The sequence below is a fragment of the Ciconia boyciana genome, chromosome 2 (genome assembly GCF_034638445.1).
Source record: "Ciconia boyciana chromosome 2, ASM3463844v1, whole genome shotgun sequence".
Taxonomy (NCBI): Eukaryota; Metazoa; Chordata; class Aves; order Ciconiiformes; family Ciconiidae; genus Ciconia; species Ciconia boyciana.
Window position 1 is genome coordinate 72,562,267 of NC_132935.1, and position 24,538 is coordinate 72,586,804.

Here is a 24,538-nt window from a genome sequence, read left to right on the forward strand (position 1 = left end):
TTGTCTAAAATAGTGACTTCAGTCATAGACTCTCTGAACTAGTCATAAAGTGACTTGCAGCATGTAGCATTGATCTCCGATACATGGCATTTGTAAAATGTTGCCTAGAAATTAAAAGAATACAAGAAAACCAGGTTGGTTATTCCAGCCAAAATGGTCTGTAGTTACTTCCGAGTAAGATTGTTGCTGTGAACAAACAAAAGGACAATGGCAACTAGAAATCAAGGTGTTATCCAGGTGGGACCTTGATTTCTTGCTGGACTCTGAGAAGGAGTTTTATTAGGTCTTTGAGTCCTTTAATAAAAAGGCTTTGCAACCCAAATCCTGACTTTCTCCAAAGTATGAGCTACGAAGAGAGCTTTACTGAGATGGTTGCCTGCCTAACTGTATGCTGAGGTGTCAAAATTCAGTCATTATTCAGAGGAGCTGGAAAAGATGACAGATGAAATCGGAGACTTGCTCTTTTTTCCACTGAAATACTGAGCTGTGATAGCAATTAACTCAGGTCTCATGTTATCTTCCTTTCTCCTCTTTGCTTTACTCTTCATTCCACTTTCTTTGCATCAATAACTATATTAACTAACCAAAGCTATATCTTGTGCAAAACTCTCTTGGGTTCTGAAATAGCTCAACAAGTGCTATGGTTGGCGAGGGCATAAAAGTGGGTGGCACAATTGTGTTGGCACTGAAGTTACAAGTAAGAGCTTGCGCCAAGACACATAAGCTTTGTGTTCTGCTTCCTTTTGATCTCCTTATTGTGGCCTCATGTTATCATCTAGCAAGCAGGATTGGATTTGAACAGCAGTAGCAGTAGCTCGAGTCCCATCGCAGCTACTTTCTTTCCCCCAAGATGGATCACTGTTAACATCTTTAGTATCTTCTAAAAGACTATCAAGCAGATGCTTTTTGCCTACTATGGCTCTTGAAAGAACATTATTGAATTGAAGCCTTATGTGAAGAGTGTGAATTCCAAGATTGAGGGTTTTTCTCCTTTCTGCATTGCACCCTTAATAGAATGTTTAAGAGTTTTGTTTGTCATAGGAGGTCAAGATCTGACTGGAAACCTGAAACTATATTTAGCTGTTTTACCACTCTAGACTTAAATATTTCATTAACACTGTAAGGATTAGGAACTGAAAAACTTAATAATTTTTCAGTATTGCTTAAACTTTTAAAGTGTCCATTTCGCAATTTAGAATTTCATACAGTCACAGGGTATTTTGGCCATTTCGAGCTCAAAATCTACTGTACGCTGATTTTTTTGTTTTCCTAAATGCATTTTTCCTATTTAAGCTAAAAGTAATCTTATTTATGTTTTATAAGCTTGTTTACTGTGTTTGATCTGCTTCTATATATTGAAACATGGTCTTTCCTACCATTACAGAATGAATCCAGAGAGCATATTGTTGCCTTCAACATGTTAAATTACAGAGCATGCAAAAATCTATGGAAATCTTGTGTAGAGCATCACACATTTTTTCAGGCAAAGAAGTCACTACCTCATGAAAAAAAGATATTGTCACATTATTGGACCCTGGGTTCTAGAAATCCAGCAAAGTAAGTATTGTGTGAAAGCATGTTTTGCTTTGTAATGGGAACAGGAGGATTTGTGTCAGTGGTAGCTCAAGTTGGAGCGGCTGAGTTCAGTTCTGCCCATAGCTGTGTCCCAGTCTGTATGTGAACCATTTGATAAGTTATATAGCTGTGGTTTCAGTTTCTGCAACGTGGTGTCATTAAAATAGAACTTTTCTTATAATTTCCTAAAGAAGTATTTGAATATAAGTAAGTTTTACTGGTATTGTTTCAACTTGCTGTTTCAGTTGGAGGTATAAAAGCACTAGAAAGTAAAAATGTCATGTAGCTAATGATCCAATAAGAGAATTTGCAGAACAGATTTGTTTTGAACTGTTTACCCCTTAGTGACATATACACACTCTGTTTAATTTGTTAGAGCAATTTCTGGAGTGCGTCATACCAACCACTTATTACTGACATAGAGATGAAAAACTTCGTCCAATCCAAATATTCAAGATTCCACTTTTGTGACACCTTCTAATCTTCTGTTTGCCTCGTTGGGTTCTACTACTCATGGAGCTGGTAGTTTCATAGTGATATCTAAGATCTAGTTCCCAAAAAGTAATACTTCAGAGCCTGTCATTTTGCTATATGAAGTCGGGATTGTTCCTTCCAATATGCACCAACTGGGCCCTAACTTCATTAAACTTCATCTGCCAGTTTATTGTCTATTGTTACGACTTGACGTCGTAATGTCCTTCTGCATTTCTTCACAATTGACCTTTATTTTTGCCATCCTGTGTGATTAATATCTTCGGCAAACTTTGTTCACTCTTTTCTCTAGATCACTAGTGAATATGTTGTGCAGAAGAGCCCCTAGCAGATATCCCTCTAAGACTTCACTGCTGATCTTTTTCCACTGTAAATCTAAAACATTTTTTTCCTATTCTCTCTGTTATGTCACAGGTGAACAGGTAATTCTTCCAAGTGAGGACTCTATTCCCTAGCTCCTTAGTTTCTGTATTGGTTTAAGGGACCTTGTCAAATGTCTTTTTAAAATTTTGAGTAGACTAAATCACTGCTTTAAAGGGGGAGGTTATACTCAAGTAGTTCTGCTGTTTCATCTTAGAGGCTATTAGATTTTTTAAATAAGTATCAGTCCCAGTAATTTCTTTCATTATGTTGATTTGTTCTGTTGTTTCATTTGTTAGCAATTCAGCTACAAATGTGTCATGTCATGTGTCATATTAATCTTGTCCATGTCCGTCCCCACCCCAGCCGTGAAAAAAATTCTGTCATGAAACACATCAAAAATCTTTCATATTAATAGTGAATGAAAAAGAAAGTCTTATGTCGTCATCTTCTCTGAATGTGAGATTTTGGAGGGTTCTTTGGTCCTTTGATCATCTGTGGTCTCTGTAGACTCTCTAGAATCCTGCTTGTTCTGATGATTTTTGGAGAAGTATTTTATTGTTTTCTTTTTGTTTGTGGGTGGTGTTTGTTTGTAGGTTTTTTTGTAGTGTGTTCCCTTAACAGTTTAACTTTACATTTAATTTGTCAGACTGATTCTGTCTCTCCTATTTGGATAAGCTTCAACTTCTGAATGATGTCATCATACTTCAAATAGCTTCCCAGATTTCGGTGGCTGGCTGGCTTTTCATACTGTCATGTCTCTTTAGACACTGCAGAAATTCATACCAAGTGGACTAGTATTGCTTGTAAATGAAGCAGTTAACCCATGAGGGCTGTCCAACAGTAAGAAAGCTGATAAAATGTTTTCTGCTGAAGTGGAATTCCATATTTTCACCTATTACTAGATCATAGCTGAAGCAAGTGAAAACAAGTAGTTGTACAAACAGTAATCTAATTTTCTAACGTTTTACAGATCTGTATTTTGAGAATTAGCTCTTCTATGGAGTGATATGAACTTGTTCTTCCTATAGTGAAGGTTTTGAGGAGGTGGCTTTTGCAAAGCTTGTAGGATTGTCACGTCCTAGAGTCCTTTATTTCTCTCCAATTTGCAAACAGATTCAAAATCCTGATGCTTGTATATATACATGCGGACACAGGCATTGCACAGCCCTTGCAATGTTAAGAGAGAAAACAGTACGAGTTCCAAAGGGTACCAGTTTAGTATCATTCAAATTTTTACCAAACATTTGATTTTTGGCAAATTTTACTGTTACAATTTCTTAATAGCCTGTAGCATGCAGGATAGTTCTCGTTGAACTGAGTTACTAAGAAAGACTTCTTCTCAAGTAATTTCATGTTCTGAGGCATTATCTCTGGAGAATTGCTTATTTAGGCTCTTAAGGAATCTCTAGGGACAACGTTCATTGTGATATCTTCCATCAGCTTAATGATACCCTCTGTACTAATGCATTCTTTGACCATATTTATGCCAGCAGCAAGCGTGAGTGAAATTTACCATCTATGTGAGGCAGAAATGACTCAGCAACCTTTACTATCAGAGACTGCTGAAGTACATAAGAAGGAACAGTAATTTTGGAAGACTTTCAGTAGTTCCTATCAACTTGGTCACTGTCACTCGGCAAATTATTTTCTCAAAAGATTTAAGAAAAGGTGTGAATGAGTCACTTCTGAAGGCATCTGTCATATATTGAAAATTTTTACTTTCCTACTTGTTTGTGACTGTGGAATGTTGTAAGAGACAACATGATCTTCCATGTTCCTTTTCAAGGATGGCTCTGAGCTCATGTGGAAGCTATGCAACCAAAAAAGGGATTCTGCATTCTCCCTTATGAAAGGGAGCAAAATTTTGCATTGAGTAAAACGAACAAACAAAAACAAACAAACAAAATAAAAAAACCCACAAAACCAAACACACACTCACGTGCAAAAACCCCACCAACACCACCGTACAACCCTGGAGGTTTTAGATTGACTTCAGTAATTCTTTTCATCCAACTTCTGTCAGCTTTGAAGGGGGTTACATTCAGGTTTTACCACCTTAAGTATCAGAAGTTTTCCTCTGGAATTTGTGGCTTTCTTGTACTATATTCTTTTACACTCATGTGAGGCAGATATCCTAGTGTTTATTGCATCAATTCAACTAGTGGAACTCTTGCAACCCTGTAGTACAATTTCTTATTTGCACATCTCTTTGCCCTTCTAGATTCTCTTACCTTAAGGTACTAGTGGAATTCCATTTAAATTAGTCTGCTGAGTTGTATAAATTACCTGTAAGCCTTATTCTATGGACAGGCTGAATCACATCTCCCAGATTCTCAGAGGTGAGTGCATTCAGTGTTTCTGGACTGAATGCTGAATAACCTGTCCTAGGCGCATTCTCATTCCTTGCTGAAAAGCTAAAAATGTACCTATTTTTTCACAAAGGATAACCTCTGTAATAGATGGGAGCAAGGAACTGTCACCTCAAGATAGTACAGCCCATTCCAGAAAGGCATTAGCAGGCTCTTGGTATGTTTGCTGAGAAATATCCTCGTATTTGACATCTGAAGAGGAGCTACTTGGAGTTCAGATTGTTTATGTTATGTACCTTAACTGAAATATCTAGAGAATACATTGTTAAAGTGATTCTGTGGTCAGGGTTAGGGGTTTGGGCTCTGGCTTCCATCACATGAGTTACGTTGCACCTCAGAAGTCACCTGGGTTGGAAAATGCATGAACAGGCACTTGTAAAAAAGGAAAACTGATTAATGCAAAATATGTGGAATTCTTCAAGATGCAGTTTTCATAATACATCCTCTTTTTCCAGTCTGCCTCTCCGCTCCACTCATGTAAGGCTTCTTTGAAAGAACTCTTTGTTTTTGTAGAAGACCAGAGTAGTTGGTGCCTTGTCATTGGTGTTCGTAAGACTTACAGAAATAAAATAGATAATGCAGCCAAAAGCTTCTCCTGAGTTCATGGACTGTGTGTTTACTAAGCTTAAAAGCATATGTAGGTAACTGATTTTGACATGTAGATGCTTCATATTAAGTTTTTGCTCTTTGTTTTTTAAACTGGGAGGAGCTTTAAAAGTACACATTTAGAAGATGAAGAAATTAATTTGCTTTAAAATTGTGAACAAGATATGTAAAATACTTCAGAATACAAAAAAAGGTTTGGGTTGCTTTTTCTCTTTTAGTTGTATAAAAAAAAAAAGCAGTACAATGCAAAGCATACTTAAGGTTTGATATTAGCATGAGTAATAGCCACAGCATAGGATAAAAAAATTTGTTTATGTACAATAGAGACATTTCAGCTCTATAGTAAACTCCTCACATACTCTGCTATCCCAGACACCCATTATGTACAGCTCAGGATTTAGTGAGCCAAAGGTGATTTCTCTGTAACTCATAAATTACTTCTTTTCCATGAGAAGTCCTAGGCCTGTAAACTTGAGGATGAGCAGCTTATCTCTGCTTGTCTTGTGGAATGCTGTGTAAACAGATGCATAAAAGTTAGTTTATCTAAATTTCAATCTACTTTAAAAATTTCTTTATGCTGTATAATTCCACTAGTAAGATATTTTTATTGCTTTCCTAACTGTGGTTCTGATTCTGATGCAACCCTGATCTTTTCAGGTTCTTGTCACAAGAAGCAGTCCAGACTTGGAGATAGCCTTTTTCATGTCAGATCTTTCTCTAATGGGTTACTCCTATAACGAACACATCACTCGAATGTGGCTTCCTTCTGGAAATAGTGAATCGTCTGGTGTAGCTCTTATTTGCAAGGTAGCAGGTAGATGGTTAAAGTAGTCCTGTGCTCAGTGACACCATCAGTGAATTATTACCCTTTTATGAGTTTTAACAGGGAATATCTAGAATCTTTTGCCTGTATTTGAACCATGTTTTGTCAGGCACTCAGCTCAGTGCCAATAGGCCATACCGAATTTCCTGTTTTCCCCTCCATCTTATTAAACACAATTGGGTTAAAAATATCTCTTAGAAAAAGTTACGTTTTACCCAGGCTTGTGATTAGCATTGTAGCAGATATTAACAAACAGTTTTATTGCTGCAAGTGAAGGACAGCAAATGGCTCTGTGAGAATGCAAATGCATAAGTAAGGAGGGGTAAGAACAGGGGAGTCTTTAAAACACATGAATTATAAAATTGACTGTCATAAGCATATTTTATTTCATTTAAGTTTTGTATGCAAAATAATTCACATACAGTTTTTTTATTTCTTTTCAGGTCTGTAAACAGCCAGTACTGCAGAAAAGTTATAGGTGGGATGGTTTGGAACCCATCTATGAGACGATCTTTATCTGTTGAGCATCTAGAGACCAAAAGCCTTCCTTCTCGATCACCTCCTGTTACCCCTAATTGGTAAATCCAGTTTCAGCCTTTCCCATACCTTTCAGCCTCCTACCTTTTCTAATTGTATATACTCTAGCAGAATAATTATGTAGTGTGTACATATATATTTAAACGTTATTCTGAGAATATATATGATGACAGGAGAAGAGTGGGTGTCACTTACCTCAGCTTTAGCAAGGCTTTTGATACTGTCTGCCAAAATATTATACCCAAGTTAAGACATTATGTTCTGGAAGGGTGGACAACAAGATGGTTTTAAAAAAAAAAAAAAAGATGGTTGGATGACTGGACTCAGAGGGGAGTTGTTAATGGGTCGTACTCTACGTGGAGGCCAGTAACAAGTGGAGTACTGCAGGGGTCTATCTTGGGACCTGTCCTGCTTAACATCTTTATGACCTGGAGGAGGCAATGGAGTGTTTGCTCATAAAGTTTGCAGATGACACCAAACTGGGGGGATCAGTCAATAAGCTTGGGGGCAGGGCTGCTATCCAAAGGGACCTTGATAGTCTGGAGAAATGGGCCAATAGGACCTGGATGATCAATGAAGACAAATGCAAAGTCCTGGGAAGGAAGAGCCCAGTGCAACAGTATTGTCTGCGATGCAACTGTCTGGAAAAAGACCTGGTAATCTTCGTAGGCAGCAAGTGGTACATGAGCTATCTGGTGTGCCCTGGCAGCAAAGAAGTCCAACAGTAACCTGGCAGTATTAACAGAAGCATAGATGGTAGATCAAGGGAAGTGATTATCCCCCTTTTGCTCAGCATTCATTAGACCTTATTAGAATGCCGCAGCTGCTTTTGTGTCCGCTAATACAAGAAAGACGCTGACAAACTGGAGCGAGCTCAGCAAAGGCCGCCAGCCACCAAGGTAGTCAGGAGGCTGGAGCACTTACCCTGTGAGGAGAGGCTGAGACAACAGCACTTGTTCAGCCTGGAGAAGAAAGGGTTTCCCGGATGCCTTATAACAGCCTGGCAATACTTAGGAGGAGGCTAGCTAGATGATGAGGCCAAGTTCTTCACTGTAGTTCTCCCTGGTGGGAGAATAAGGCAGCAGGCATATGTTGAAACAAGAGAGGCTCTGTCTGGACATAATGAAATGCTTCATCACAAGGACAGTTGAGCAGTGGTTGCTTAGCGAAGCTGTGCAGTCTCCATCCTTCACGTTTTTTGAGATCTGACTGCATAAAGCCTTAAGCAGCCTGCTCTGACCTCAGCTGACCCTGCTTTGAGCAGGAGGTTGGACTAGATGACCTCCATAGGTCCCTTCCAACCTATGATTAGAACTTTAAAAATACAGGTAGCATTTTAGAGGGGGCCAAAAACAAATCAGTTCAGTGTACTGAACCTAGCAATGTATGATTGCCTAGTATACCATACAAAATGTTTAAAAATTGATTATATAAGGTGAGACCTATAGGGCTGTCTTGAAGATTTTGGGACATAGATTGCAATAGGATAGCAATTTCTCTTTGATAAAGTTTTATGAACTATTCTGATCTTCCAACTTGTGTTTGTGTTCCTTATTTTTAAGGCGGAGTCCTAGACTACGTCATGAAATTCGTAAACCACGACACTCATCTGTAGATAACCTTACAAACGAGATTAGTTATATTACTGAAACGGAGGATGTTTTTTATACATATAAGGGCTCTCCAACATCAAAGGACAGTGATTCAGAGTTTTCTCAGAACCGTAGTCCACAGAGGAGGTAAGGACTTCTGCAAAAAATTAATTGCCTATTTTGATTTTTTTAAAAAAACACCAAACAAAAAACCAAACAGCTTTAGTATAAAACAGTTATCAGTTGTAATATTAAAATGAGTTTGAACAGTTTTATGTTTGCATAAGCTTTATTTTGACAAACTGCTAAACTGCAAATGCCATGATACAAAATGACAAGTTAAAAACAAACCAGCCCTTCATCCCTAAACAATTCTCAGTAGTTGAGTTCTCAGTAAAATTAGAGAAGCTATTAAGGCATGCCTGTTCATATGTGTAATATCCTGTTTTCTAGTAGCTTCTGCATCCCTTTCCTACCTGTTATAAACTCTTTGGTTTTGGTTTGGTTTTTTTTTTGGGTGGGGGTGGAGGGGAAGACTTATTGACCTCTTAAGAGTTCACTTATGTTCCACATAATCAGCTCAGCATCATCAGTTGAAAGAGGTACTGCACTGGAGTAAACACAAGAACATAATAACGATAGTGGTAAACCATCTTTTTCTTCCTCAGAAGAACTGTAGATTGCTAGTCTAAAGACAGTCTGCTTTTTGCCTGAGGCATTTTTGCTATATTCCTTGAGGACCAACTTTGTTCTCCCCTGAAGCAGTCTAACCACTGCTAGGTTTGCTTCCAGGGTTTGAAGCACCTATTTTTGTGCACTGATTATTTGTTTGCTCATATATTACATTTTGTGTGGCTTCACTCTTATCTTACAGAGGCATTTCTTAATGAGTAACTTCAGATTAACACAATATTAACTTCAGAAATAATGTACAAAGTCATTGATTGTCCAGTCTCAAAAAGAAAGCAGAGTTACTTTAGAACTTTCAGCTGGGGAGAATGCTATGTATTAAAATGCAGGTTCCTTTGAGATGTTACAAAAGGAAAATGATTTCTAGTGATCCCTAGTAACTTTAAGGCAAGGTGTATTTTGAGAAGCAATGTATTAATGGAAGCTGGTAGGACTCACCTCTGATAGTGTGCAGCTACTAACTGTAGCTTTAAACTCTGGATTTAAACTGTTTTCTTCAAATTTTAATACAATGATATTGTTACTACATTACAGCAGAGAGGTTTCTATGAAAGAAGGGAAAAATTAACATGATGTATGCATATTTGGAGTTTGTCACTGTGGTGTTTTGAATTGTTTTTCTATTTTTCTGACTGGAAGTCAGATGAACCTTTGTACTAGTAGTGTCAATAATAGCCATGATAATATATAAAAGTGATGCCTCTAGATATTGTGAATAGTCATAGATAGGAAGCCATGTCTGTCTTGTGTTTTAACACTTACAGATTATACACTTTTAAAAGTATTTTCTGAGTAAAAATAATGAGAGGCAGACCATAAGAGGAGATGATGAGGGTAGAAGATGTAGAGACAAAACTAAGTTGCCATGCTGTGTTCTGTGACTGGTGGATTGTGTCCTGCCAGTTTGTATATTATTGGGGGTTTTTTATTTTCTTTTTTCTTTTCTTCCCCTGTAGTTTTTTTCATGTCCTTCCTGTTTCACCTTTTCTATGCCTACTGAGAGTGAAGTGGGAAAGCCTGCTTTTATGCTGCTTCTCAGACAGTGAAAATAGGATGTTCTAAATTTGAAAATAGCACATTCATTTATTTTCTGAGCACTAAATGATTATGCTGTATCTGAGTAATATCACTCACTGTGGAGAAGATTACTGTTATTACCTCATATAAACCAAATTTTCTATACATCTTATCCCCAACACATTCTTGGTTTTGTGGGTACGTTTATAACATTTGATACTCTGCAGATAACTGAAAAAATGCTTGCCTAAATCTGATGAATTTAAATTTGAAGTGTGTGTGTTGGAAGGAAAATGTAACATATGGAATGAATGATCCTTTGTTGTATTGACTGTTACTTCTGTGAAGTAAAATGGCTATTAATAATTTCCTTTTTAACAATTGAGGTGAAATATACAGTAACCATACAAATAAAAAAAATTTCTTCTCTACACTGAAGTTTTCAACTTTTATGTTAGTCCATATTCCAGTCTTTCTTCTTTTATATTCTTACTGTAGTCATTACTTGCCTCACTCCCTTTGTTGAAAGATGTAAAGTAAAATTAAGTATATATGTGTAGTCAAATCTTTCTTTCCCTGAATGCTTTATTGAAAGAGGGAATCTTACCCTATCAGCGAAATCTGTTTTATAAAACAAAAGTTTAATTTGCGTATCTTCAGTATTAAATATGGACAAACACTTGTCCTGGACTTCTGCCACACTTCAGGAGTACTTAGGTATTAACTATAAATCACCTTGCTGTGGACTGATAAAGCCAACTTACCCGTTTTTGCCATGCTGGTCTTTAGTAGATTTGAATTGACATAACTGAAACGTGTTATGGAAAAAAATTGAAATTGTAAATCTGGTTTTCTTTTTCCTTAGAGGAGAGCCAAGAGTAACTTCTCATAGTCCTGCTGACATAGGTTGTCTTTAGAGGGCTCTTTTTTTTTTTTACTGCCTAGCCTGCCATCTGAGACTATCAAAAAAGGTGTTAGTTAATGCTAATTATAACTAAAGAATAGCTTTGATATGAAAAAAAAAATCTGAAAATTTTTTGAGAGCTACTAGCAAACAACTGTAAGATGCTGATTTTTAATCACTGAATTGTTATGTCTGGGACCTCAAATCTTCATTATAGCCATGCAGCTGCTTGATTTTTCTAAACTAAATATGTTTACATCAATTTCATTTACTGTATCTGAAGCTCAAGACTCTGCAAGCTGCAGTTAGCACAGGATATTGCTTTTCTCTATTTTTCAGGCTGCCATCAGCATTTCAGGGGTGGAGGGATAGTTTTCACCTGGTTCCCTTCAGCCTCTGGGTAATATCTTAAGTCCTTTTTGTCAAGACGACAAGTGGTCCAAGATAGACCTACCTTCAGACTGATGTGTTGTGATATAGTGCTTTTTGAGACAAATATATAGGTAAAATTTGTATAACAAGACTTACTGTGTACTTAATCCTACCAAGGCACATTTGGAACCTTGGTGGGTATCAGAACTGTAGAAGCCACCACTGCTGGCAGAGTACATACACCTGCACTTATTTCCCTATATACCTTTTTTTACCTCCTGACAATACCAAGTATAATTATTTTCTTAATAATAGGTTTTCATCCTTGCTGTGTTTACTCCCTTAAGGGAATCAATCAAATTCTACTTTCTTTCTATAAAACAGTACACAATTTAGAAAAATTATGTGGAACAGCTCTTAGTTTAGAGGGCATAAAACTCATCAGTTATTAACATTTCTTCTTCCATTTCTTTAAATATGTTGTACTGTATCGACATGTCAACACCTAGAACTATGTTTTCTGTTAAATACTTTTAAATAAGCATGCTGGAGATGAGGGCCAAGAGTATTTTGTCATTTATTATATTGTTTCTCTGAAGAAGACAGTGATTGTTTTAAAAATGTACTTTTGTGTGAACAGTCTACCTTCTAACTGAAATTTGAGGTATATCCTACAGGCTGTGACTGGAAAAAAGAGACTTAAAAAACAGCAAACCACATGCATAGGTGAACTACAGAAAACCAGGGCAAGCTTGCGAGTCTCATGTTGGTGTAGCTAGACTGCTTCTGCTACCCAAATTATCTAAGGTACTTTCACATTCAAGTACAATTTGAGGCTCAGACATAGTGAAAAGAAGCAATTTTTCTCTCTCAGATTAGTGTCTGCAGAAAAGATTGGAGCTGTCTATTACATACATATTATAGACAAAAAATTGCTCTAATCCCAATTTAACATATATTAAATAGAGCTTTATTCACAGGGCATGAATAGGTTTGCCTATCTAGGCCAACCATCTCAAATCACAGCTGCATACAAAACCTGTCATCAAAGGCAGTGCTGAAGAGGACTTCAAGAGGACCTTTGTTTAGCCCAGGGCTCCCCAGCCTTTGTGAAGAAAGCTTCCCCTGTCAGTTCTTTCTCCTCTTTGTTGCCCTGCTGCTGTCCGACTCATCCGACTGCTACTGCCACTGAAAAATTAACACTAACACAGACATGGAGCCCACACTGAGCCTTCCGAAGTCTCATAGGTTGCTTTCTGTGTTATACCACACTTTTTGTTATGGCTGTGCCTCACCAGTTCAGAACAGGTAATCTAGTCAATCTTCTGACTATGTGTTGTACTCTGTCACTATATTTATCCCATGTCTACATACATATGCACATGCTACTACTATTATTTTGTTTTAAAAATGATTTCAAGAATAATCTTGAGATAAAACATACTAATTATTAAGTGCACTTGTTTGATAACTGGTTTTTGGTTAAAATTGGCTTTCCCTAGTCTTGACTTCAGCTTCCCTGAAGGTGTTTTTCTTGAGGGATTTGCATTTTCTTCATTGAAGCACTGCTGCTACTGACTTACTACATTTCTTATTTTAAGCAAGGTAGAAAACCTCTTTGTTCGCTGAGGTTACATATCTTATCTTCAGACATCCTTAAACACTGAAGTATGCATTAGGGAAGAGTTATGAATATGGAGTCTTATGGCTTTCCTTTAAGATAGAAAATAAATTAAATTATATTATGAGGCTTTATTATTTCTAGAGTTATCTCTGCTGAAAAGCTGATTTAATTTGGGTTTTTTTTCAAAGTTGTGTCATACCAACAGGCTACCTGGCATCAGCTCATCCTGACCATCTGCTGTCCTGATAGGTAGCCTGGATAGAGCTCCTGGAAGAGCTTGCCTTTGAGAAAAATGTTTCCCTTTCAGTGTAACAGGTTTAAACCACAGCCAGTTATTTTTAAAGGCAGGCTGATGGACTCCTGCAGGGAATTCTTTTTGATCACAATTTTCCCTTTTTTGAGTCTGGTATGGTACCCGAAGATTACCACCGTTGCAATTTTTCTTGATAAAGGTACCACTAGAGTTTCCAAATTTGGAGTGAGGAAAGCCTTACCGGTGTAGAGGAACAAATCATCATTTCTGATATGCCTTTCTGTGACACAAATGCAATCTGTATGCTACTGTGTCATTTGAGGGCAAAAGGCAACAGTAAAAATGAAGAAGTCATATTGAAGTATGTGACACTGTTTCAGGACCAGGTTGAGAAATTCCAAAATGTCTTCAATTTAAGCAGTAATCTTCAAAGCTAATTTGGCTTTAAGTGGGGCAATGAACTGATTTATATTTTGGGATCATGTACTCTGACATGCTTGATCTTGTATCAGATGGCAGTTTTTGTCTTGAAAGACTTCACTGTCCATCTCCAGTGCAAGTTCTGGTTCTCAGTATTGACATTTGGGTTTTTTTAAAATAAATTTAAAGTGTAGCTAATATATAGAGATTGTAACTTAATGCTTATCACACCCAGCAGTTCGTGTGTAGGATCCTTCACTGAGCTGTACAAGAACAGAAAAAAAATTGAAAGAAACTAGCTTACCCTTTACCTTTAAGTAAATAAGTGAAAAATTAAATGACTAAAGTGAGTTTGCTTGTTTCCTTATGTTCAAGTATTTGTTGTAAATTAAAAATCTGTAGATTTAAATGTTTCAATAATACGCATTTTAAACACTTGAACTTAAAATACCAGGGTCCAAGGTTTGCCGTGAAAACGTAGACATGTAACAGAGTAGTATTTAAGGAGATTTGAACTTTAATTTTCCCTGTATTTTCCTTTCCTTTTTCTCAAGCATCTTCTGGTGCCTAAGGTGTGATACAGATGTTCACACTTCACAGTGAAGTGAAATGAGAAATGAAAGTGAATGAATGAATGTCAAGAAATGAAAACTGAAAACCACTGTGTTGTTTAATGCTCTTAACCGCTGAGAAACCAGCTGCAGGAAACTGCATGGTTTTCAGCCAGTCGCTATGAAAAGGGAAGAGTATCCTCCACTCTTTCCCTGCTGATGGATTTAAGGTTTTAATCTGTCTTTGTGGGAAGACGATGTGTTGTTACCAACACCCACGCTTGCCCCTTAATTGAATGTTGTCTCATTAAAGTGAGCTGGTGTTTCTTTCAGACAAGAAGGTGTTAAAAGCAAAGAGTTACTTAAACAGGTTTCTTTGTGGGTCAGGGTAATCTTATTCATGTTACCTATGCAGGATCAATTTCTCCTTTATGCGAGGAGCAGAGCTTATTTTTGACCTTGTAAATTCAGGTTTAATGGCTTGTGCTTTTTTAAAATGTTTTTATACTATAGGCGGAATAGTTTGGAGTGTTAATATAGCTGTTGCTTGCCCTCTTAATGCCCTTTTTCATGTTTTTGAACACACTTTTCTGAGTGGGAAGGGTACTTGTTAGTAAGAATATGTAGATTTAACTATGTATATAATGTGCTATTTTAAGGGGGGAAAAAATAACTGGATTATTGGCTTGGAAAAGTAACCTGATAAAGCTGTGTGAAAGGTCTTGCTACTTGAACTGTATTCAGTTTCTCATGTTCACTCTGTCATTAAATAAACCAAAGCTATCTGTTTGGTTTAGAACAGCAGACTGCATAGGAACAAGTGATTTGGTAGATTTTTAGAGTAGACTCAGTGGCCTAACAGAAAAGATTAGCTGTGAAATTTTCTGTTTAACGTGTATTTCAGAAAAAAGATTATTGTAAAACACATTTCTAAGTGATGAGGTATAGTATCAGTCAGTAAGAAAAACTTACTGACAGGTGAGGCATTATAGATCTTATATTTAAAGTCATACGTTGATTGGTGAGTTAAATCCGGCTAGCTATTCATAGATGTGAGTGTATGATGTATGAGGAGAACCAGAAGGCTAGGGGAGTTGAGGAGGGGTCAGTCGCATTGTTGCCTTACTCTGCCAAAAGAGGGTTATCGAGAATATGGAGCCAACTCTTCTTGGAGGTGCACAGCAAAAACATGTGAGGCAATAGACACAAGTTACAGCAAGGGGAATGCTCAAAAGACAGTGTGTGGGAGGGGGGGAAATCACACGGAGATTAGTTAAGCCCTCATACACATTGACAGAAAGGTAGAGGTGTTTCCATCATTGAAGAACCTCAAAACACAACATGACAAGGACCTGAACATCCTCATCTAACTTTGATGTTGGCTGTTCTTTGAACAAGAGTTTAAGTGATCTCTCAAGATCCCTTCCTAACCTAAATTACTTTGAGTGTACAGTTCTACTTGTTATAAATGGCATATACTCCTGCATAAGCTTTTCTCTTAAACATGCTTGCAAAGCTATAAACCTCTTCAACTTACATTCTAAACCTATCTTTTGCTGGTGCTATAGATAACATAATGTGTACAGTGCCAGAGTTGGAGGGGAAGGAAATGAAATTATGAACTAGTATACAAAAAGGAAATTCACTTACACTATGCTGTGAATTTCTGGAAGTGCATATACACTCCTGGTGTAAGTATGATGCATCATCTGGTGTAGGTATTGCACTGAAAATAGATTTCCTGAACGTATGCTGTATTTGTTCAATTCTTTCAGCTTACCATTTTGATAGACAATAAACTGTAGCTGCATAGTGAGATTTGGTGAATGTACTATGGGAACACATAATTATTTTAACTAAAATATAATTCCTTTTGTGAACAAAATTTTTAAAGCACTACAGTTGATGTGAAAGTACCATTCAGATGTATCCAGCCAAGTCCTAGTAACTACTTTCTTCGTAGAAAATTGCAAATAATTAAAAAAAAATTAAACTAAGTTATTTATCCTTAGTTTTTAATCCTATACTGATGTGTTCAATTCCTTATTCTTACAAAATCTGCTGCATTTCACAAGAGTCTGTTGTCCTTGTTCATGTACTTCAGTCTTTCTCAAGGAAGGTGTCCTACTAGGCAATGGATCTCAGAACATTTCAATTAGTTTTGAATTAGGGTTTTAAGACTACTTCTAATACGCTTTTATGAATTTTACTGTGCTCTTCCACTCAAATATACATGAAAATAGTACATGTATATATTTTGCTTACATGTAAACGTTTCTTTTTTTAAATATATATCCTTATTAAAATGTACTACACTTTCCTTGCCAGTTCAAAAAATCATTTCGCATCCAAAAAGAAAGTCTCAAAGTTGAATTGCAAATCAGTGATAAGACAAATTTTGCAGCAAGCCAAGTGGTTGCAGAGTATCAGAATACATGAAACTTTTATGGAAAGTTGGTAAACTGGAATATGGTCCATAGAGGCAATGCAGACTAACTGAAAGTATCCTTTTATGGGTGATGGCAGCAGCTTACAAATGTGGATGTTTGGAATTTAAAGAAAATCACTGAAAAACTTGTGTATACCATGAAGTCTGCAAGTTTTTTCTGTAATGGTACTCTTAAGTACACAGTACAAAGAATCTACGTGGCCTTCTTACACAGTCGTTTTGTTCGTAGAAATGCTGAACATTAACTGTGCAAGTCATTCTGCATATAAATTTCTCTAAAAGGCAGCAAAAAAGTGCTGCTCTAAATAACTTCTACTTATTTAGCTTATGAATAATAATCACAGTTTTAATGGTGAGCTCTCAGAAAAGAGGTAATAATGGAAGTGCTGGCACACTCAGTCTCCCCAGCCCTGCAGGTGTTACAATAAAAGAAGCTTTAAGAACTTCAAGAACACCACAAGGGCATAAACCTACAGATGTTTCCTTCAGTTGTTTGTAAAGGGGGAGTTTTGCTACAGTTCTATTGTTTCAGTTGTCCCTTTTCTCTCGGGGTTTTACTCCACTGTAGCTTATCATCCTCAGTTCTCAGAATAGCAGAATTCCCTGTTAGGGCACACTGAAATGGGGAGGAGGGGTCTTTCCTTAAGACCTTTCCTTTCTGTCCTCGTGACACAAGAGGAGAGTTAGATTTTTTTTTTTTTCCCCCAGGGCAAAGAGTGTTATTATAAAGATTATCACTGACAGAGCAATCCATAGTGAGTGAAAGATTGAAATGGCATCATTTTAGATATATTGTGGAGTAAGGAAGAGAAATTACCTGCAGTTTTAAAGTGTTTGCTTGTCAGCTGCACCAATGGAAAGCTTAATTTCCTTGCAAGGAAGGGCGCTCTTTCTTGATGAAAAAGTTGAATGGCTGGTCTGGTGAGTGTTCTCTTTTATTGGCTTAAAATATGGTCCTTGTCCTATGTTGTGAAATGAGGAAGATATGTTAGTAAAATGTGGAATACTGTATAGCCAGAAAAGATCATCTAGTTATTCATGTTAATGTCTCAGTGAGTAATTAAATGTTAGAAATACTATTTAAGTTGTGGAGATCAAAATTCTGCAGCTGTAGCATGCTGAGCTACTAAGGACTTTAGGAAGACATAGCTACATTGTACCTGAATTCTCATAAGCATTGAATTTGGTCGCTTTCTAGGTCAAATTTTTGGTTACCTTTTTCCACTTTAAAAGGTTACAGAATTATTCGGTAACTCTTTCAGAGCTGATGTGTTTGAATTAAAGTGCAATAATTCAACAGATAAACCTTCAGCAAATATTACTAAGAATTTATATCCCACTTCTAAGTCTCCAAATGTATTGGTGAGATGATGAAAAATTTGCTGTATGTTTATACACGTATATGAATGGAAGCCCAATTGTTGTTTTCTGTCTCAAATGACCTCACTCTATTGGGGGTGAAAGAGGGGAGATATTATATTAAAATAGGGACATTGCATCTGTTTGTATCACAGTTTTACAGGGTGTAAACTTTTGAGGAAGGCTTTTAAAAGGGGTTAACTTACGGCAATGTGAATTCCACGTAGAATTTGGTAACAGAGCTGTAGTTCTACTGTGGCAAAACGTAGAAAAGATGTAAAGTTTTGTTGTTCTTTGCCTCACAAGGAAATCAATCAGCTTAAATGAAAATAAATTCAATGTTTCTTTATTTTTAGCCTGACTTCCTAAGGAAATAAGGCTTATGTCATTTTACTGCCTGTCTGCCTCTGTTCCCACTTTAGAATGTCTGGACGACTGCAGTCAAATCTAATGTAGGAGTCGAGTTTTCAAAGATGCAAACTTCTACAAGATTAGTGAAAGTCAGTGACTAGGCAGAAAAAAACCCTTAAACTGATCTTATCCTCTCACTGAGCAATTACAGTACAAGTTCAATGGTTGTCTGTTCCATTTAGATGTGAGCTGATCAGGCAGCAAGGGAGTGCATGTTCCCAAAGGATCTGCTGTGCACTGCTGGCACTTAGGGGGTAAAAATACTACGGGGATTGCAAACAAGGAGAACCAGAGGTATTTGTGGGAGAGTGGGGGTGGATGTCAGTGGAATCAGAAGCGGGGCATAACTGCAGTAAAAAAGGAAGAAGTTTAGTGCTTTAAAAAAAAAAGTGAAAGTACACACAACCTGAACCTCCACAAATTCTTAGGCAATCAGGCTTCACCATCTCTGCCTCTCAAGGAATAATTTCTTCATATTGTAGAGTACATATAAAGAAACTTATCTAGACTGATACTGCTGCTATTTTTACTGTAGTTTTGATGAAACATCGTACATAATTCTTAGTATTGAGGTTGGTTTAGAGAACAATAATTGAAAAATTAACTTTCTACTGTGATTTCCCTCTTATAAGTTGACAATTGAACAGCTCTACGTTCAAACCAAACTACTTCACGTTTGTATTTTTCCAGGATGGACTTATATCACTCCAGCTTTTCTGGTCACTACTTAAATTTGTAAAGCTATCCCATCTGCCTTAAACTTACTTTGCTTTGCAAGCACCTTTTTGGTAACTTTTACTTTCAAATTTATCTTAGTATCACAGCTGGTTTTTTAATTGCTGTAATATAGTTTAGCTCGTGGTTTCACATGATTTCTGATGAAGCTAATTGAATACCTTGGAAAATGCTATGTACTGCAAATTTTGATTTCTTTTCTGTGCTAGATTGTTCTCATCTGTGTAAGCACTTCTGCTTTAGATATGCTTTGCCTTAAAGTTCTCTGTCAACATCTGTTCTGCTCTTGCATTGTGAGAATGTTTAATAAAATTCATGCTTCTGTAGCAGCCTATACTCATTTCTTGTTACCTATACATAAAGATTTTGCCACATTTGACTTTTTACAAAATACAGTCAGTGACATCTGTAGTCATTGTGATCTACATCTAAAACTTTCTTAAATAATGTAGTGTGTCTTGCTAAATAATTGCCTCTGTAAACTCCTACATAGTTTAAGTTGTGGTAGCAGATGTGTGTTGTCTGTAGTTGGGCTTGTGCCAAAAGTGGGAGTGGTTAGAGCTGCCCTGGGATTTTTGTTGAGTGTTTCATAAATTCCATAATTGTCTGATTCAGACTTTCAGCGTAGGATTAAGTATTCTTTAATTTACTGTGAGCACACCTTTTGACTGTTATGCAGGCTTTTTTTTTTAATTAGAGTTTAGTTCTTGTTTTCCTGAAGGTTTAACTTAGGTTCATTTACTGTTTTGTTGTTTGTTTGTTTTTTAAACAGGTCGTCTGAACAAGAATCACCAAAGTGAGTTTTCTTTGAACTATCTACTGTAGAGTCTCTAGCTTTAAGATATATAATAAAATACATAATTTGAACTGATTTTTCAAAGTACTGGTCTTGTATGTTTAGAAGACACAAATAATTGTATAAACCAGTGAAGATTGTAGAGATTTGTGAAAAAAATTAAGGTTTTGGATCAGGATGTGGAAAGTCTTAAGTCCCAATACGCCCCTAATCACTGTTAACAAAAAGGCTGGTTAAAACTGTTGTAAAAGTTTAATAATGCAAAAGTCCACTGGTAATTTTATCTGGTAATTCTTTATATAGTGCCAGAAGGCATTAACTGAAATAATTTGTCATATTTTTCTGGTATTGTTAATTTTTTTCTACACTGAAAAATCATTATGTTCTGTAATCTCAACTTGTAAGTGAAATGTGGGGGGGGGGGGGTGTTTCTTTTTTTTTTTTTTTTTTTTAATTCCTATGTTCTGAAAAACTTATGTATTTCCATGTACAATATTCCTACTTGCTTACCATTGACCTCACAGGAATCATGAAGAGTCCTGGAAGCTATCAGATAAAAACAAAATTTTGACAGTATAATTCCTTTAAGTGTCATTATAGTTCACTACTTCAAAGTATTTTCAAATTATTGAGAGTGCCAAGTGAATAATCTCCTGAACACTGAAAAAATGTTTTCTGTAATAACTGAAAATTCTGCAAGTGTTGCACAAAACACTTCTTTCCCATTCCCATGTGCATGTAGTATAACTGAACATCAGAAATATTATGGCAAGAATAAGCTTGCTTAATGGCACCTTTCAGAGTGTTTACATTTGTTGCAGTCAGATTTCCACAACCTGAGAAATAAGTATTTGCATTATTAAAGTTTGCCGCAATGTGAGTCCTGTATGTTAAAAGCCTAAGCTACATTCCTCTATAGTGGGGTATTACTACTTCACTGACAGCTAGCAGTGGCTGCTGGACATGGTTTAGAAAAGCTCAAATATATAGTTAGACTAGTACCAGAGCAGAGATGAATGTTTGAATTTACAAATTGCAATGCCAGGATTTACTTGCATATACTTTTGCTACTTTAACCCTGTGAGAATTTAATGTTGCTTTTAGGAATAAACTGCAATAAACAACTAACAGCCCCTGTACTTCCAAGGATCAAATATGCTTCATTGCAGTGCTGGGTTGTCACTAGCAGTGCAGAGTATTCTTGCAAGATGTACTGTCACTGAGCATGATGATCTATCATGTAAGTGAAAGGTCTGCAGCGGGGTAATACAAGTAGCCAGGACTTGGTTTTTGTCATACGCAGTGCTGTGTGTTAGTGATATGAAACAGTGTCTGAGCTATACGTGAGCTTTTCCCGGGACAGAGGTTTTCACAAAGTACTGTGTAGTCTTTATAAAGACAGAGCAGTCCATGTGTATGGTATCTGTGAGTCTGATCCAATTAAAGAAGGGATTTAGTTGTATTAGACAGAGGTCTGCATTTCATCCTCTTCAGAAGAGAGCATGTAGCTAAATGAATGTTTGAATGGTCCTGGAGCACGACTGGGCAATTTGGCCAATTCTAAGATTTGAGGTGTCCATTTACTTACCCATTTTTGTTATCCTTGAATTTTAAGGTTCTTGGCTCACTAGGCCAGATCTTCACCTCCATTTAATTCTGGGTCCTTCCTCATGGTTATAGCTACCTCAATGACAGAATATATTAACTGTCATTAAACCTTCTCATTGTCACTTCATTTCCTATTTCTCTGACAATTTACCATGGCTTTTCTGCAAAGCACCTTCTCCCAGAGGGATAAGGTTGAGATGGCACTCATAAGAGGGAGGAATGAAAAACACATGCTTTGCAAGAATGAGAGTGGAATCATGGGAAAAGGTTTTCATGGGTAGGATTGGCAACTGAAGTGCCTTTCCCCTGGGGTTCAGCTCTCTTCATGTTACTGTGATTTCCTGTATCAGTGCAACAGTGCCTTTCACTATTAACATCCAAATATTTTGCTAAAAATGTTTTTGCTACTCCAGTTTTGTTTTGTCCATTCTTCTGGATGTCCACCAAATGATAGGCTTAGATCATACTCTAATCCTGTTACCCTGCACCTCAAGAAGTGGTGTTAAATCTAAAGTATAAAGTTGGCTTGCTCTTTTAACTGGGCAGTACATTTGTATGTTTTACTATTTAATTTAAAAATCTGGATAATGATACCTTTGTAATATTTATCCCTTTTAAATGAAGGAATGTATTGGGAAACAGTCCAACGCAGAATTCTCTGACCCGTACTTCACCTAAAGCCTTGTCTCAGTCTCCCAATGGAGTTGGTAACATTTCTGGCTCTTACCCATTGGAAGGGGTCGATAAACAGTTCTTAGAAACATATGAAAACGTTACAAAAAGTAGCTCAACCGAAGATTCCAGTCAGTACTACTGCGATAAGGTATGTTCAATTGCCTTCTTTTAAAGTCAAAACTAGTACTAAATGTAGCTTTGAACTGTAGATTAAGAACCCACAAAAAGTGTGGTTATATTCCAGGATAAGCATATTTTATGCAGTAATAAGAATAAATCTTGCCTTACTACTCAAATTTATCCAAGACTCTGTACACAGTATGATACGACACCAACTACATTCATTTCCACAGTGTCCAGGGTTCCAGAAGCATCTCCAGGGAAAGTTCCTAGTGGAATGGGAATACTTACGTGATTAAATCTTATTCCTCCAAGGAAAGATCAGATCACTCAAGCTGCTGTATGTCGTAAAGCAGAGTTGTGCCTGCTATCATCCCAGGCATCTCCTCTTTAGGATGGCTAAACATCATCCTTTGAATTCTGTGCTGGCAGAGAGGAGCTGCTCCCTGCTAGCATTATGGTAGTGGATCATCCCTCCCCTTTCTCCAGCCTGTTCCAGAGCGGTGCTGAACAGCTTCCTAACCTGCCTGTCCAGTAAGCTGCTGCCAACTTTTAATCCTTCTGGCTTGTGGATCTCTTGCAGAAGATACCAATGCACCCATCTACAGGAGAAAAACTGGGGAAAAAGTAGTCACTTCATAGTCCTTACAGCAGAATTGATTCAAATGTGTTGTACCTAACATTTTTTTTTTTTCCCTTTTAAGTCACCTTCAGTAAAGACAACACACTGAAAATTTTAATAGGAGCTATCAATTGAGAAAGCTAATTTGAGAGTAACAGTGTTAGGACAGAGCAAGCAGAGAACCTATTTGCTGTTATATATGTTGCTATTTTTACAATTTAAAATGTTACAATCATGAGTATATTCTGTAACCTTAGCTTCTTCCAACTTTAAATGTAGATTTATACAGAGTATTCTTTTTCAGCACATCTAAATTTGGATGAACTCTTTCCTAATTTGCTGCTATTTTCTTTTAAAGCTTAGAAAAGTTTTGGTTTGTTTTTTCTATGTATTGCAGAATGACCTGATTGAGGGAGATTTACTTTTGGTGCATATCATACCAGATGAAGATGGGAAGTTTGGCTTTAATCTAAAGGTAAAACAGCAATCTTTTAGTTATTTTTAAATGCTTTCTAGAGATACTATGCTTTCACTTTATGATTATTTTTCATTTTTAATGCAGTGCTTTGGAGAAAGCAGTATATTCTACAGGAATTTCTTATGGATCAAGAGTTTTTAGAAGTGGCAGCCTAATCCTTAAATGCTAAAGCAACATTTACAGAAATAAGCCTCTACTAGTTCTGTATTTTTTAGTTGCGTATATACTATGGGCATGGCACATTTCCAAAGCAGACTGCCTATTTGGCTGCTTAAAAATGAACTTGGAAGCCTAATTTAAGGCATCAAATTTTGGAAAAATGGACCTGTATTATAAAACAAGTTAAATAGTTTGTGCTATCCAATTGAATATATCCATTAAAAATCATATTGGAAAGGTGAAAAATAATTTATGAAAAAAATGGAAATTACTATTGATAATTGACTATTGTAAATTTTTTACATTCCCTCACTGAAATTCCATTTAAGCAGATAGTGTAAAGTAGCCATAATATCAAAATCGGGGCAGAGTTTGATCTTTTCACCTTGGGCATATATTGGTGGGACAGTGATAGAACATCATGTAAAGAGAATAAGGGAGTACAGTTTTCTGGAACGTTGATCCTACCTGATCCCTTGCAGGTTCATCACAACATCTAAGAACACTGTCCACCTTGCAAGTTCAAGTGTTGAATTAGGCTTGCTTGAAGGGTAGGGTGAGAGCTTGATCTGCATTTGCCTGTTAAAATATATGGCCAAGCAAAGACACTGGTTCTAGTTTACTGGAAATTGGTAGATTTAAAGACACCGCACCCTCCCCCTCCATTTACTGATGAAAATTCAATCTTACTAACCCTGCCTATGATGACAGAGCATAAAGTTTATATGAAAACAAAAATAAGTGATTACTTGTTTTAAATGCTGCTTATGCTTATTGTAGTGATATATTTATGGTTGTTATTTACACATTCCTCTAGGGTGGTGTAGATCAAAAAATGCCATTGGTGGTATCAAGAATAACTCCAGGATCACCTGTAAGTAAATTCTTAAGACTTTTAATCACTCCCTTTATTGCTCCCTCCCTCGACCACTCACACA

The 24,538-nt window shown here is 36.8% G+C and overlaps 1 protein-coding gene across 3 annotated transcripts in view; it reads left to right on the forward strand.

Annotated features, from left to right (window-relative positions):
* PTPN3 (protein tyrosine phosphatase non-receptor type 3) overlaps nucleotides 1-24,538 on the forward strand; it is a 134,131-nt gene that overhangs the window by 76,858 nt on the left and 32,735 nt on the right. For all 3 annotated transcript variants that reach the window (XM_072852967.1, XM_072852969.1, XM_072852970.1), the window contains 7 exons: nucleotides 1,385-1,557; nucleotides 6,672-6,806; nucleotides 8,328-8,504; nucleotides 19,915-19,938; nucleotides 22,171-22,369; nucleotides 23,361-23,438; nucleotides 24,418-24,474. In XM_072852967.1, the coding sequence (XP_072709068.1) occupies nucleotides 1,385-1,557; nucleotides 6,672-6,806; nucleotides 8,328-8,504; nucleotides 19,915-19,938; nucleotides 22,171-22,369; nucleotides 23,361-23,438; nucleotides 24,418-24,474 (843 nt within the window). The remainder of the gene's footprint in view (nucleotides 1-1,384; nucleotides 1,558-6,671; nucleotides 6,807-8,327; nucleotides 8,505-19,914; nucleotides 19,939-22,170; nucleotides 22,370-23,360; nucleotides 23,439-24,417; nucleotides 24,475-24,538) is intronic.